General features: G+C 47.7%; 1 protein-coding gene across 1 annotated transcript; it reads left to right on the plus strand.

Moving 5' to 3' along the window:
• Nucleotides 1-1,655: 1,655 nt before the first annotated feature.
• f2 (coagulation factor II (thrombin)) lies at nt 1,656-12,782 on the plus strand (the record flags this gene model as incomplete). The annotated part of the gene is made up of 15 exons (XM_083937961.1): nt 1,656-1,713; nt 1,922-2,002; nt 2,405-2,484; nt 2,626-2,650; nt 2,976-3,041; nt 3,146-3,254; nt 4,221-4,357; nt 4,438-4,752; nt 6,664-6,780; nt 8,119-8,245; nt 8,333-8,500; nt 8,572-8,745; nt 8,820-8,998; nt 10,213-10,283; nt 12,630-12,782. The coding sequence occupies 15 exons, from the start codon at nt 1,656-1,658 to the stop codon at nt 12,780-12,782; spliced, it is 1,860 nt and encodes a 619-aa protein (XP_083794087.1).
• Nucleotides 12,783-13,670: the final 888 nt, after the last annotated feature.

Below are 13,670 nucleotides of genomic sequence, written 5' to 3' on the forward strand. Positions count from 1 at the left end.
ACCAACGTACACCAACGTACACCAACGCACACCAACGTACACCAACCTACACCAACGCACACCAACGTACACCAACCTACACCAACGCACACCAACGCACACCAACGCACACCAACGCACACCAACGTACACCAACGTACACCAACGTACACCAACGCACACCAACGCACACCAACGTACACCAACGTACACCAACCTACACCAACGCACACCAACGTACACCAACGTACACCAACGCACGCCAACGCACGCCAACGTACGCCAACGCACACCAACGTACACCAACGCACACCAACGCACACCAACGCACACCAACGCACACCAACGCACACCAACGCACACCAACCTACACCAACGCACACCAACGCACACCAACGCACATCAACGCACACCAACCTACACCAACGCACACCAACCTACACCAACGTACACCAACGCACACCAACCTACACCAACGCACACCAACGTACACCAACGTACACCAACGCACACCAACGTACACCAACGTACACCAACGCACACCAACGTACACCAACGCACACCAACCTACACCAACGCACACCAACGTACACCAACGTACACCAACGCACACCAACCTACACCAACGCACACCAACGTACACCAACGTACACCAACGCACACCAACGCACACCAACGTACACCAACGCACACCAACGCACACCAACGTACACCAACGCACACCAACGCACACCAACGCACACCAACGTACACCAACGTACACCAACGCACACCAACGCACACCAACGTACACCAACGCACACCAACGCACACCAACGCACACCAACGCACACCAACGCACACCAACGCACACCAACGTACACCAACGCACACCAACGTACACCAACGCACACCAACGCACACCAACGCACACCAATGCACACCAACGCAGACGACGCAGGCCAACGCACGATGACTCAGGCCGACAGAGGCCAACACATGCCATCACATGCCAACACATGCCATCACATGCCAACACATGCCAACCCAGGCCAACGCATGCAAAAGCACGCCAACACACGCCAATGCAGGCCGACAGAGGCCGACGCATGCCATCGCACGCTAACGCAGGCCAACAAAGGCCAACACACGCAGACGCGGGCCAAGGGCACACAAACACAAAACTGTGGAACTACAAAACCCAAAGGGCGTCTCGGGGCCGACGCCCCTGACGCTGTATCCAGGTCTTTAGATCCCTGAACATATCACCCCCCCCTCCCCCTGCCCCCCCCTCTCTCTCCCTGCCCCCCCTCTCTCCCTGCCCCCCCCTCTCTTTCTCTTGTTTGTTGTTCCCAAACAGAACAAACAGATTTCATCACCGTTAAACTTTGACCCTTTAGTCGACGTCGTCCCTCAGACTCACGCTGCACACGCTCGGGACCTGCTCGAGGCTCTGGTTCTGGTTCTGGGTCTGACGCTCTGCTCCGAGGCTCTGGGGGTCTGGTTCTTGTCTGAGGTTCTGAGGCTCCGAGGCTCTGGGTCTAAAGGGTCTAAGGTTCTGGGTCTAACATTCTGGTTCTGGGTCTGAGGTTCTGCTCCGAGGCTCTGAGGGTCTGGTCCGAGGTTCTGGTTCTGGTCTGAGGCTCTGAGGGTCTGGTCTGAGGTTCTGGTTCTGGTCTGAGGTTCTGGTTGACAGGATGTTGAAAGCAGCTGCTGTTCTCCTGCTGCTCCTGCACGTCTGCCACTGTGACCCAGGTACTGACATACAGATTTATACGGTTTTTAATGTGTTAAAAATTAATATTTATAATGTTTTTAAAGTGTTAATAATGAAAATATAAAACATTTAAAATGTAATAAAACTGTTTATCTTTTGATAAAGCGTTAAAAGTAATAAAATATTAAAATATTGAAATATAAAATATTAGATATTAAATAATAAGCGTGTGTGTGTGGTCGTCAGTGTTCCTCAGCGGGCGGCGCGCGGCGCAGGTGTTCGTCCGAAGCCGACGAGCCAATCAGATGTTTGAGGAAATGAAACCAGGTGAGTTTCAAAATAAAAGCTCAGTCAGTCAACTCCAACTTCCTGCATCTCGACTCCTGTGGGACTTTAATCACAGTTCACTTACTCATCATCATCGTTATTAGTGTTATTAGTATTGTTGTTGTTGTTGTTGTTGTTGTTGTTATTATTATTATTATTATTAGTGTTATTGTTGTTGTTGTTATTATTATTGTTATTATTATTATTAGTGTTGTTGTTGTTGTTACTGTTATTGTTGTTGTGTTTGTTGTTGCTGTTGTTGTTGTTCCTGTTGTTGTTGTTGTTGTTATGGTTGTTGTTGTTGTTGTTGTTGTTGTTGTTATTGTTGTTGTTGTTGTTCCTGTTGTTGTTGTTGTTGTTGTTGTTGTTGTTGTTATTGTGAGCGTGTGTTATGCGACGCAGGAAACCTGGAGCGAGAATGCATCGAAGAAATCTGTGACCACGAAGAAGCCAGAGAGGTGTTCGAACACGCGGGCAAAACGGTACGCCTCCTCTGTGTCCACTACAGCACTGTGTCCGACAACAGGATTCACACACACACACACACACACACACACACACACACACACTAACACACAAACACACAAACACACACACACTAACACACACTCTCTCCTCCGCAGGAACACTTCTGGCTCAAGTATCTGGGTGAGCTTTATTTTGAAAGGATCAGTGATTAGAAAACTCTTACTTTGTTAAATTCTGTGAAGAAATGAAGTGATTCATCTAACTGTGTGTGTGTGTGTGTGTGTGTGTGTGTGTGTGTGTGTATGTGTGTGTGTGTGTGTGTGTGTGTGTGTGTGTATGTGTGTGTGTCTGTCTGTGTGTGTGTGTGTGTGTGTGTGTATGTGTGTGTGTCTGTGTGTGTGTGTGTGTGTGTCTGTGTGTGTGTGTCCCTGTGTGTGTGTGTGTGTGTGTGTGTGTGTGTGTGTGTGTGTGTGTGTGTGTGTGTGTGTGTGTGTGTGTGTCTCAGACTGTAAAGGAACCCAGATGTCAAGAACACAAGACAACACAAACACAATCAGACAGTGTGTAGAAGGTAAAGACACATCAGGTTAGTGTGAGAGGGGAGGTTATATATATTTATGTGTGTGTGTGTGTGTGTGTGTGTGTGTGTGTGTGTGTGTGTGTGTGTGTGTGCAGGTCAGTGTGTTTCTGGTACAGGAGTGAACTATGAAGGAAACATCAACATCACTCGATCAGGACGACAGTGTCAACACTGGAGACACAACTTCCCACATCCCATAATGAGGTAACCAAGCAACCGACCGACCGACCGAACAACCGACCGAATAACCAAGCAACCGACCGACCGACCAACCGAATAACCAAGCAACCGACCGACCGAATAACCAAGCAACCGACCGACCGACAGACCGAATAACCAAGCAACCGACCGACCGACCGACCGACCGACCGACTGACCGACGGACCAACCAAATAACCAAGCAACCGACCGACCGAACAACAGACCGACCGACCGACCGAACAACAGACCGACCAAGCAAGCGACCGAACGACCGACCAAATAACCAAGCAACCGACCGACCGACCGAACAACAGACCGACCAACCAAGCAACCGACCAGCCGACCGAACGAACAACAGACAGACCGATCGACCGACTGACCGACCACCAAATAACCAAGCAACCGACCGACCGACCGAACAACAGACCGACCAACCAAATAAACAAGCAACCAACTGACCGACCGACCGACTGACCAAGCAACCGACCGACCAACAGACCGACCAAATAACCAAGCAACCAACCGACCGACCGACCAAATAACCAAGCAACCGACCAACCGACAGACTGACGACCGACCGACCAAATAACCAAGCAACCGACCGACCGACAGACTGACCGACCGACCGAAAAACCAAGCAACCAACCGACCGAATAAATAACCGACCAACCGATCAAACAACCAAGCAACCGACCAATCGATCAAACAACCAAGCAACCGACCAACCGATCAAATAACCAAGCAACCGACCGACCGACCGAACAACAGACCGACCGACAACATAAATATCCAACCAACCGACCAAATAAATAAATTATCAACCAATTGACCGACCGGTCAAAAAAATAACCGGCAAAACAGCTTACGAATCAATCACCAAATGACTAACCAACCATATCCAGGACCTAAGTGTGTGTGTGTGTGTGTGTGTGTGTGTGTGTGTGTGTGTGTGTGTGTGTGTGTGTGTAGGGAGTACAACGCGTCAGAACCCGACAGCGTTCTCCAGGAGAACTTCTGCAGGAACCCCGACAGTCGTATGGAGGCACCGTGGTGTTTCACCAGAGACCCGACGGTGCAGAAGGAGACCTGCAGGGTCCCCACATGTGGCAAGTCCCCGCCCCCCCCGTCCAAACCCCCCCCGGTGCCGTCGGCGTCCTCTTAAACCAGTAAACTCTTTCCTTTGCAGGTGAGGTCTTCGTCCCGCCCACCGTGGCCCCTGAACCAATCAGAACCGGCGCCTGTATACCCAACTACGGCGTGGACTACGTGGGCGACCTGGCCGTCACCCTGGGGGGGCACGCCTGCATCCAGTGGTCCTCGCCGGAGGCCAAGGCGCTCAGCGCGGACAGGGAGTTCATCCCGGAGGTCGGTCTCCAGGGAAACAAGTGCCGTAACCCCGACAACGACCCCGAGGGCCCCTGGTGCTACGTGACGGTCTCTGGTAACGTGACGGTGGACTACTGCGACCTGGACCTGTGCGGTAAATACGGCGAGGGGACCGGTACCACTGCAGAACACCCGTCTGTCTCTCACCCGTCTGTCTCTCACCCGTCTGTCTCTCACCCGTCTGTCTCTCACCTGTCTCTCTCTCACCTGTCTCTCTCTCACCTGTCTCTCTCTAACCCGTCTGTCTCTCACCCGTCTGTCTCTAACCCGTCTGTCTCTCACCCGTCTGTCTCTCACCCGTCTGTCTCTCACCCGTCTGTCTCTCTCTCACCTGTCTCTCTCTAACCCGTCTGTCTCTCACCCGTCTGTCTCTCTCTAACCCGTCTGTCTCTCACCCGTCTGTCTCTCACCCGTCTGTCTCTCACCCGTCTGTCTCTCTCACCTGTCTCTCTCTCACCCGTCTGTCTCTCTCACCCGTCTCTCTCTCACCTGTCTCTCTCTCACCCGTCTCTCTCTCACCCGTCTGTCTCTCACCCGTCTGCCTCTCACCCGTCTGTCTCTCCCCCGTCTCTCTCTCACCTGTCTCTCTCTCACCCGTCTGTCTGTCTCTCACCCGTCTCTCTCTCCCCCGTCTGTCTGTCTCTCACCCGCCTGTCTCTCACCCGTCTGTCTCTCACCCGTCTGTCTCTCACCCGTCTGTCTCTCACCCGTCTGTCTCTCACCTGTCTCTCTCTCACCTGTCTCTCTCTCACCCGTCTCTCTCTCACCCGTCTCTCTCTCACCTGTCTCTCTCTCTCACCCGTCTGTCTCTCACCCGTCTGTCTCTCTCTCACCTGTCTCTCTCTCACCCGTCTGTCTCTCACCCGTCTGTCTCTCACCCGTCTGTCTCTCTCACCCGTCTGCCTCTCACCCGTCTGTCTCTCACCCGTCTCTCTCTCACCTGTCTGTCTCTCACCCGTCTCTCTCTCCCCCGCCTGTCTCTCACCCGTCTGTCTCTCACCCGTCTGTCTCTCACCTGTCTCTCTCTCACCTGTCTGTCTCTCACCCGTCTCTCTCTCACCCGTCTCTCTCTCACACCTGTCTCTCTCTCACCCGTCTGTCTCTCACCCGTCTCTCTCTAACCCGTCTCTCTCTCACCTGTCTCTCTCACCTGTCTCTCACCCGTCTCTCTCTAACCCGTCTCTCTCTCACCTGTCTCTCTCTCACCCGTCTCTCTCTCACCCGTCTGTCTCTCACCCGTCTCTCTCTCACCTGTCTCTCTCTCACCCGTCTCTCTCTCACCCGTCTGTCTCTCACCCGTCTGTCTCTCACCTGTCTCTCTCTCACCTGTCTCTCTCTCACCCGTCTCTCTCTCACCCGTCTGTCTCTCACCTGTCTCTCTCTCACCTGTCTCTCTCTCTCACCCGTCTCTCTCTCACCTGTCTCTCTCTCTCACCCGTCTGTCTCTCACCCGTCTGTCTCTCACCCGTCTGTCTCTCTCACCCGTCTGCCTCTCACCCGTCTGTCTCTCACCCGTCTCTCTCTCACCTGTCTCTCTCTCTCACCCGTCTGTCTCTCACCCGTCTGTCTCTCTCTCACCTGTCTCTCTCTCACCCGTCTGTCTCTCACCCGTCTGTCTCTCACCTGTCTCTCTCTCACCTGTCTGTCTCTCACCCGTCTCTCTCTCACCCGTCTCTCTCTCACCTGTCTCTCTCTCACCCGTCTGTCTCTCACCCGTCTCTCTCTAACCCGTCTCTCTCTCACCTGTCTCTCTCTCACCCGTCTCTCTCTAACCCGTCTCTCTCTCACCCGTCTGTCTCTCACCCGTCTCTCTCTCACCCGTCTCTCTCTCACCCGTCTCTCTCTCACCCGTCTCTCTCTCACCTGTCTCTCTCTCACCCGTCTCTCTCACCCGTCTCTCTCTCACCCGTCTGTCTCTCACCCGTCTGTCTCTCACCCGTCTCTCTCTCACCCGTCTGTCTCTCACCCGTCTCTCTCTCACCCGTCTGTCTCTCACCCGTCTGTCTCTCCCCCGTCTCTCTCTCAGAGGATCACCTGGTGGACCCGTCCCCCCCCGAGGACGGCGGGGGACAGGAGCGCTCCGTGGGGAAGTCGACCAGGAAGCTGTTCTTCAAACCTCGATCCTTTGGACAAGGAGAGAACGGTGAGTTCTGATCACTCACCCGTCTGATACCGGGCCGGTTAACGGGTCAGTTAACGGGTCGGTTAACGGGTCGGTTAACGGGTCGGTTAACGGGTCGGTTAACGGGTCTGTTACCGGGTCGGTTAACGGGTCGGTTAACGGGTCGGTTAACAGGTCAGTTAACGGGTCGGTCAACAGGTCAGTTAACGGGTCGGTTAACGGGTCAGTTAACGGGTCGGTCAACAGGTCGGTTAACGGGTCGGTTAACGGGTCGGTTAACGGGTCAGTTAACGGGTCGGTTAACGGGTCAGTTAACGGGTCAGTTAACGGGTCGGTTAACGGGTCTGTTACCGGGTCAGTTAACAGGTCGGTTAACGGGTCGGTTACCGGGTCGGTTAACGGGTCGGTTACCGGGTCGGTTAACGGGGCGGTTACCGGGTCGGTTACCGGCTGCTTCAGTTCGTACCTGAGAAGAAACTGGTTAGTTAACTGCTTTATAACTGCTTTACTGACTGGTTTATAACGGGTTGACTGACTGCTTGTTAACTGGTTAGTTAACTGGTTGACTGACTGCTTGTTAACTGGTTAGTTAACTGGTTAGTTAACTAACCAGTTAACTAACCAGTTAACTGGTTAGTTAACTGGTTAGTTAACTGGTTAGTTAACTGGTTGACTGACTGGTTAGTTAACTGGTTAGTTAACTGGTTGACTGACTGGTTAGTTAACTGGTTGATTGACTGGTTAGTTAACAGGTTGACTGACTGGTTAGTTAACTGGTTAGTTAACTGGTTGATTGACTGGTTAGTTAACAGGTTGACTGACTGGTTAGTTAACTGGTTAGTTAACTGGTTGACTGACTGCTTGTTAACTGGTTAGTTAACTGACGGGTTGGTTCACTAGTTGACTTACTGGTTAGTTCACTGTTTGACTGCTTGTTAACTGGTTGAATGACGGGTTAGTTAACTGGTTGACTAACTGCTTGTTAACTGCTTGTTAACTGGTTGACTAACTGCTTGTTAACTGGTTAACTGCTTGTTAACTGGTTGACTAACTGCTTGTTAACTGGTTGACTGACTGCTTGTTGACTGGTTGAATGACGGGTTAGTTCACTGTTTAACTGCTGGTTAACTGCTTGTTAACTGGTTGACTGACTGGTTAGTTAAGTGGTTAGTTAACTGTTTAACTGCTGGTTGACTGCTTGTTAACTGGTTGACTGACGGGTTAGTTAAGTGGTTGACTGGTTGAATGACGGGTTAGTTAACTGGTTAACTGCTGGTTCACTGCTTGTTGACTGGTTGACTGACTGCTTGTTGACTGACTGCTTGTTGACTGACTGCTTGTTGACTGCTTGCGTTGCAGAGTGCGGAGAGCGCCCGTTGTTTGAAAAGATCGGCAAAAAGGACCAGAACGAGGAAGAGCTGCTGGAGTCGTACCGAGACAAACGCATCGTCGGGGGCGACAGCGCCGAGGTGGCGTCAGCACCATGGTAACCACACTCGTAAATAATAAGCCGTCACCATGGTAACCACAGTAAAGAAACGTACGTAAGGCGTGCCCTGGGTCCCGTCTGCAGGCAGGTGATGCTGTACAAGCGCAGCCCGCAGGAGCTGCTGTGCGGCGCCAGTCTGATCAGCGACAGCTGGATCCTCACCGCCGCTCACTGCATCCTCTACCCGCCCTGGAACAAGAACTTCACCGCCAACGACATCCTGGTCCGGCTGGGGAAACACAAACGGGCCGAGTAAGACTTCCTGTCCGCGTGCGTGAGTTTACTTCTGAGTAGAACGACGTAACATCTCTGGTGCTTTCCAGGTTCGAGCGCGGCATCGAGAAGATCGTGGCCATCAGCGAAATCATCGTGCACCCGAAGTACAACTGGAAGGAGAATCTGAACCGCGACATCGCCCTCCTGCACCTGAGGCGGCCAATCACGTTCTCCGACCGGATCCACCCGGTCTGCCTGCCCAGCAAGCAGGTCGCCCGCACGTAAGACCCGCACCCACAGGCGCAGGTTTGTAGCGGGGCTTCAGAGTCCTCTGATGCTTGGTTCTGTCCGACAGGCTCATGACTGAAGGCTACAAAGGTCGCGTCACCGGCTGGGGGAACCTGCAGGAGACCTGGAAACCCTCGGCCAGAAACTTGCCCTCAGAGCTCCAGCAAATCCACCTCCCCATCGTGGACCCGGAGATCTGCCGCAGCTCCACGCAAGTCAAGACCACGGACAACATGTTCTGTGCAGGTGACGGTCGCGTTCTAACGTTTTAACCACGAACAGGAAACAGGAAACAGTCGAGTTGCTTCAAATATCTCGAGAGTTACTCGATTAAATGGCCAAAGAATTGGTGCAGCCGTTCATGTTCCCCAGAGGATGAACCCTAGTGACTTTGGTGAATCTCTGACTTTTCTGTTGTCGGGGCCAGAACGTTAAAGTTTCCCTCGTCCAGTCTAAAATATCTGAACCACATGATCGATAAAGTTCAGAGATTCATGGTTCCCTTAAAATACATTTTAAAGAAGTCCTTTAACTTTTCATGTTCCCCAGAGGATGAATCCTAGTGACTTTGATGAATCTCTGACTTCTCTGTTGTTGTCCTAAATTCATGGTTCCTGAGGATGTTTTCCTAAGAAATCCTCCAACTTTTCATTTCGTGCCGTAAGAGAGTCAAACTTTTTAGAATATCTCAAGATTTATTTGATGAAATGGTAAAAACCTTGGTGCAGACGTTCATGTTCCCCAGAGGATGAACTCTAGTGACTTTGATGATCCCAGAACTTTACTCTGGTGCTTCCACGAAGTGTAAATTTGTGGTTTTAACTATCTCTACAACTATTTAAGTTATTTACATGAAGTTTGGTTCAGACATTCATGCTCCCCAGAGGAAGAACCCTGGTGACTTTGGTGAATCTCAGACTTTTCTGTCGTCGAGGCCAGAACATTAAAGTTTCCCTCGTCCGGTCTAAAATATCTGAACAACCACATGATCGATGTAGTTCAGAGATTCATGGTTCCCTTAAGATACATTCAAAAGAAGTGCTTTAACTTTTCATGTTCCCCAGAGGATGAATCCTAAAGAAACTGGTATTCCTGTCACTATTTGTTCAGCCCACCAGGAAGTCAAGTATTTACTCTTCAAATATCTCAGGATTTATTTGATGAAATGGTGAAAAACATTGGTGCAGCCGTTCATGTTCCCCAGAGGACGAACCCTAGTGACTTCATGGTTCCCCACAACTATTTAAGTTATTGACATGTAATTTGGTTCACACGTTCATGTTCCCCAGAGGATGAACCCTGGAGACTTTGGTGACTCTCTGACTGATTCTCTTTGTTTAGCCCCAACAGGAAGTCAAGTATTTACTCTTTAAATAAAGATTTACTCGATCAAACGGTAAAAACCTTGGTGCACACGTTCATGTTCCCCAGAGGACGAACCTGACGTCTTTTCCCTGCAGGTTATAAACCCGACGACGTCAAACGTGGCGACGCCTGTGAAGGCGACAGCGGCGGCCCGTTCGTGATGAAGGTGCGACAATCAAACCTTTATTATATCAACAGTTTGTTACAGATTTAACGCAGATTTAAACGTTTGTTCCCGTGTTTGTTGACGTGTTTGTTGACGTGTTTGTTGCCGTGTTTGTTGACGTGTTTGTTGCCGTGTTTGTTGCCGTGTTTAACGTGTTTGTTGACGTGTTTTTTCCCGTGTTTGTTGACGTGTTTGTTGACGTGTTTAACGTGTTTGTTGACGTGTTTGTTGACGTGTTTGTTGACGTGTTTAACGTGTTTGTGGCGTGTTTGTTGACGTGTTTGTTGACGTGTTTAACGTGTTTGTTAACGTGTTTGTTGACGTGTTTGTTGACGTGTTTGTTGACGTGTTTTTTCCCGTGTTTGTTGACGTGTTTGTTGACGTGTTTATTCCCGTGTTTGTTGACGTGTTTAACGTGTTTATTCCCGTGTTTGTTGACGTGTTTGTTGACGTGTTTGTTGACGTGTTTGTTGACGTGTTTGTTGACGTGTTTGTTGCCGTGTTTAACGTGTTTGTTGACGTGTTTTTTCCCGTGTTTGTTGACGTGTTTGTTGACGTGTTTAACGTGTTTGTTGACGTGTTTGTTGACGTGTTTGTTGACGTGTTTGTTGACGTGTTTAACGTGTTTGTGGCGTGTTTGTTGACGTGTTTGTTGACGTGTTTAACGTGTTTGTTAACGTGTTTGTTGACGTGTTTAACGTGTTTAACGTGTTTGTTGACGTGTTTTTTCCCGTGTTTGTTGACGTGTTTGTTGACGTGTTTATTCCCGTGTTTGTTGACGTGTTTAACGTGTTTATTCCCGTGTTTGTTGACGTGTTTGTTGACGTGTTTAACGTGTTTGTTGACGTGTTAAACGTGTTTGTTGACGTGTTTATTCCCGTGTTTGTTGACGTGTTTTTTCCCGTGTTTGTTGACGTGTTTAACGTGTTTATTCCCGTGTTTGTTGACGTGTTTAACGTGTTTATTCCCGTGTTTGTTGACGTGTTTATTCCCGTGTTTGTTGACGTGTTTGTTGACGTGTTTATTCCCGTGTTTGTTGACGTGTTTGTTGACGTGTTTGTTGACGTGTTTAACGTGTTTTTTCCCGTGTTTGTTGACGTGTTTGTTGACGTGTTTAACGTGTTTAACGTGTTTGTTGACGTGTTTATTCCCGTGTTTGTTGACGTGTTTGTTGACGTGTTTAACGTGTTTGTTGACGTGTTTGTTGACGTGTTTGTTGCCGTGTTTAACGTGTTTGTTGACGTGTTTTTTCCCGTGTTTGTTGACGTGTTTGTTGACGTGTTTAACGTGTTTGTTGACGTGTTTGTTGACGTGTTTGTTGACGTGTTTAACGTGTTTGTGGCGTGTTTGTTGACGTGTTTGTTGACGTGTTTAACGTGTTTGTTAACGTGTTTGTTGACGTGTTTGTTGACGTGTTTGTTGACGTGTTTTTTCCCGTGTTTGTTGACGTGTTTGTTGACGTGTTTATTCCCGTGTTTGTTGACGTGTTTAACGTGTTTATTCCCGTGTTTGTTGACGTGTTTGTTGACGTGTTTGTTGACGTGTTTGTTGACGTGTTTGTTGACGTGTTTGTTGACGTGTTTGTTGCCGTGTTTAACGTGTTTGTTGACGTGTTTTTTCCCGTGTTTGTTGACGTGTTTGTTGACGTGTTTAACGTGTTTGTTGACGTGTTTGTTGACGTGTTTGTTGACGTGTTTGTTGACGTGTTTAACGTGTTTGTGGCGTGTTTGTTGACGTGTTTGTTGACGTGTTTAACGTGTTTGTTAACGTGTTTGTTGACGTGTTTAACGTGTTTAACGTGTTTGTTGACGTGTTTTTTCCCGTGTTTGTTGACGTGTTTGTTGACGTGTTTATTCCCGTGTTTGTTGACGTGTTTAACGTGTTTATTCCCGTGTTTGTTGACGTGTTTGTTGACGTGTTTAACGTGTTTGTTGACGTGTTAAACGTGTTTGTTGACGTGTTTTTTCCCGTGTTTGTTGACGTGTTTAACGTGTTTATTCCCGTGTTTGTTGACGTGTTTATTCCCGTGTTTGTTGACGTGTTTGTTGACGTGTTTATTCCCGTGTTTGTTGACGTGTTTGTTGACGTGTTTGTTGACGTGTTTAACGTGTTTTTTCCCGTGTTTGTTGACGTGTTTGTTGACGTGTTTAACGTGTTTAACGTGTTTGTTGACGTGTTTATTCCCGTGTTTGTTGACGTGTTTAACGTGTTTAACGTGTTTGTTGACGTGTTTATTCCCGTGTTTGTTGACGTGTTTAACGTGTTTGTTGACATGTTTGTTGACGTGTTTAACGTGTTTGTTGACGTGTTTATTCCCGTGTTTGTTGACGTGTTTGTGGCGTGCAGTACCCGGCGGAGAACCGCTGGTACCAGATGGGCATCGTGTCGTGGGGCGAAGGCTGCGACCGCGACGGGAAGTACGGCTTCTACACGCACCTGTTCAGGATGCGCCGGTGGATGAGCAAAGTCATCGAGGACGCCGAGAACAGCGGCAAATAAACACGGGTCCTGTTCTGCTTCCTGTTCCGTTTCCTGTTCTGTTTCCTGTTCAGCAGGAAGACGCAATAAAGTTTGTCCTTCAAAGCTTCAAAGTCGGGTCGGAGTCGAGTCTGTGACGCAATGAACCTCGGAAACGTGATTAACAGGAAATAAAATAATAATAATAATAAAAATAATAAAAATAATAAAAATAAACCCGGGAAAGTAAATAAAATAATAAATAAAAGTGGGTTTAATAAGTAAATAAATAAAATAATAGAAATATTAATAATAAACCTGGAAAAGTCAATAATATTAATAATAAACCTGGGAATATAAAGAGGAATAAATAAATGTGGGAAAATAAAAATAAATAAATAATAAATAAATAAAAGTGAGATTAATAAGAGAAATAAATAAATTAATTAATAAATAAATGTGGGAATATAAAGAGAAATAAATCAAATGTGTGTGGATATTTATTCTTTATCTTTTTATTGTTAAACCTTTATTTATAATTTTGATTATTATTTAATAAATCTGTAAAATAATAAGAAAATAAATGGAGGAATAAATAAATGTAGAAAAATAAAGACAAATAACAAAAAAGAGAGAAAACAGAATTATAAGCATTTTAATTTATTTTAAAATGTGTTTGTCCTTATAAATATTTATTAATATATTTATTTAATTTATCATGAAAATTATTTTTTGTACCTTTTTATTAAAATAAAAATAGGTATTTATTCTTATGACATTATTATTTTTTACCCTTATTTGAGGAATAAGAAAAATCAAAGTGATAAATAAAAACATTTCCTTAAATAAAAATTAAATAAATGTTTTTTCAAATATACAGAAAAAAATATAATTTTGATGCAATAAACTAAAACATAATAAAATTATAAT

The sequence above is a fragment of the Echiichthys vipera genome (genome assembly GCF_963691815.1).
Source record: "Echiichthys vipera genome assembly, chromosome: 23".
Taxonomy (NCBI): Eukaryota; Metazoa; Chordata; class Actinopteri; order Perciformes; family Trachinidae; genus Echiichthys; species Echiichthys vipera.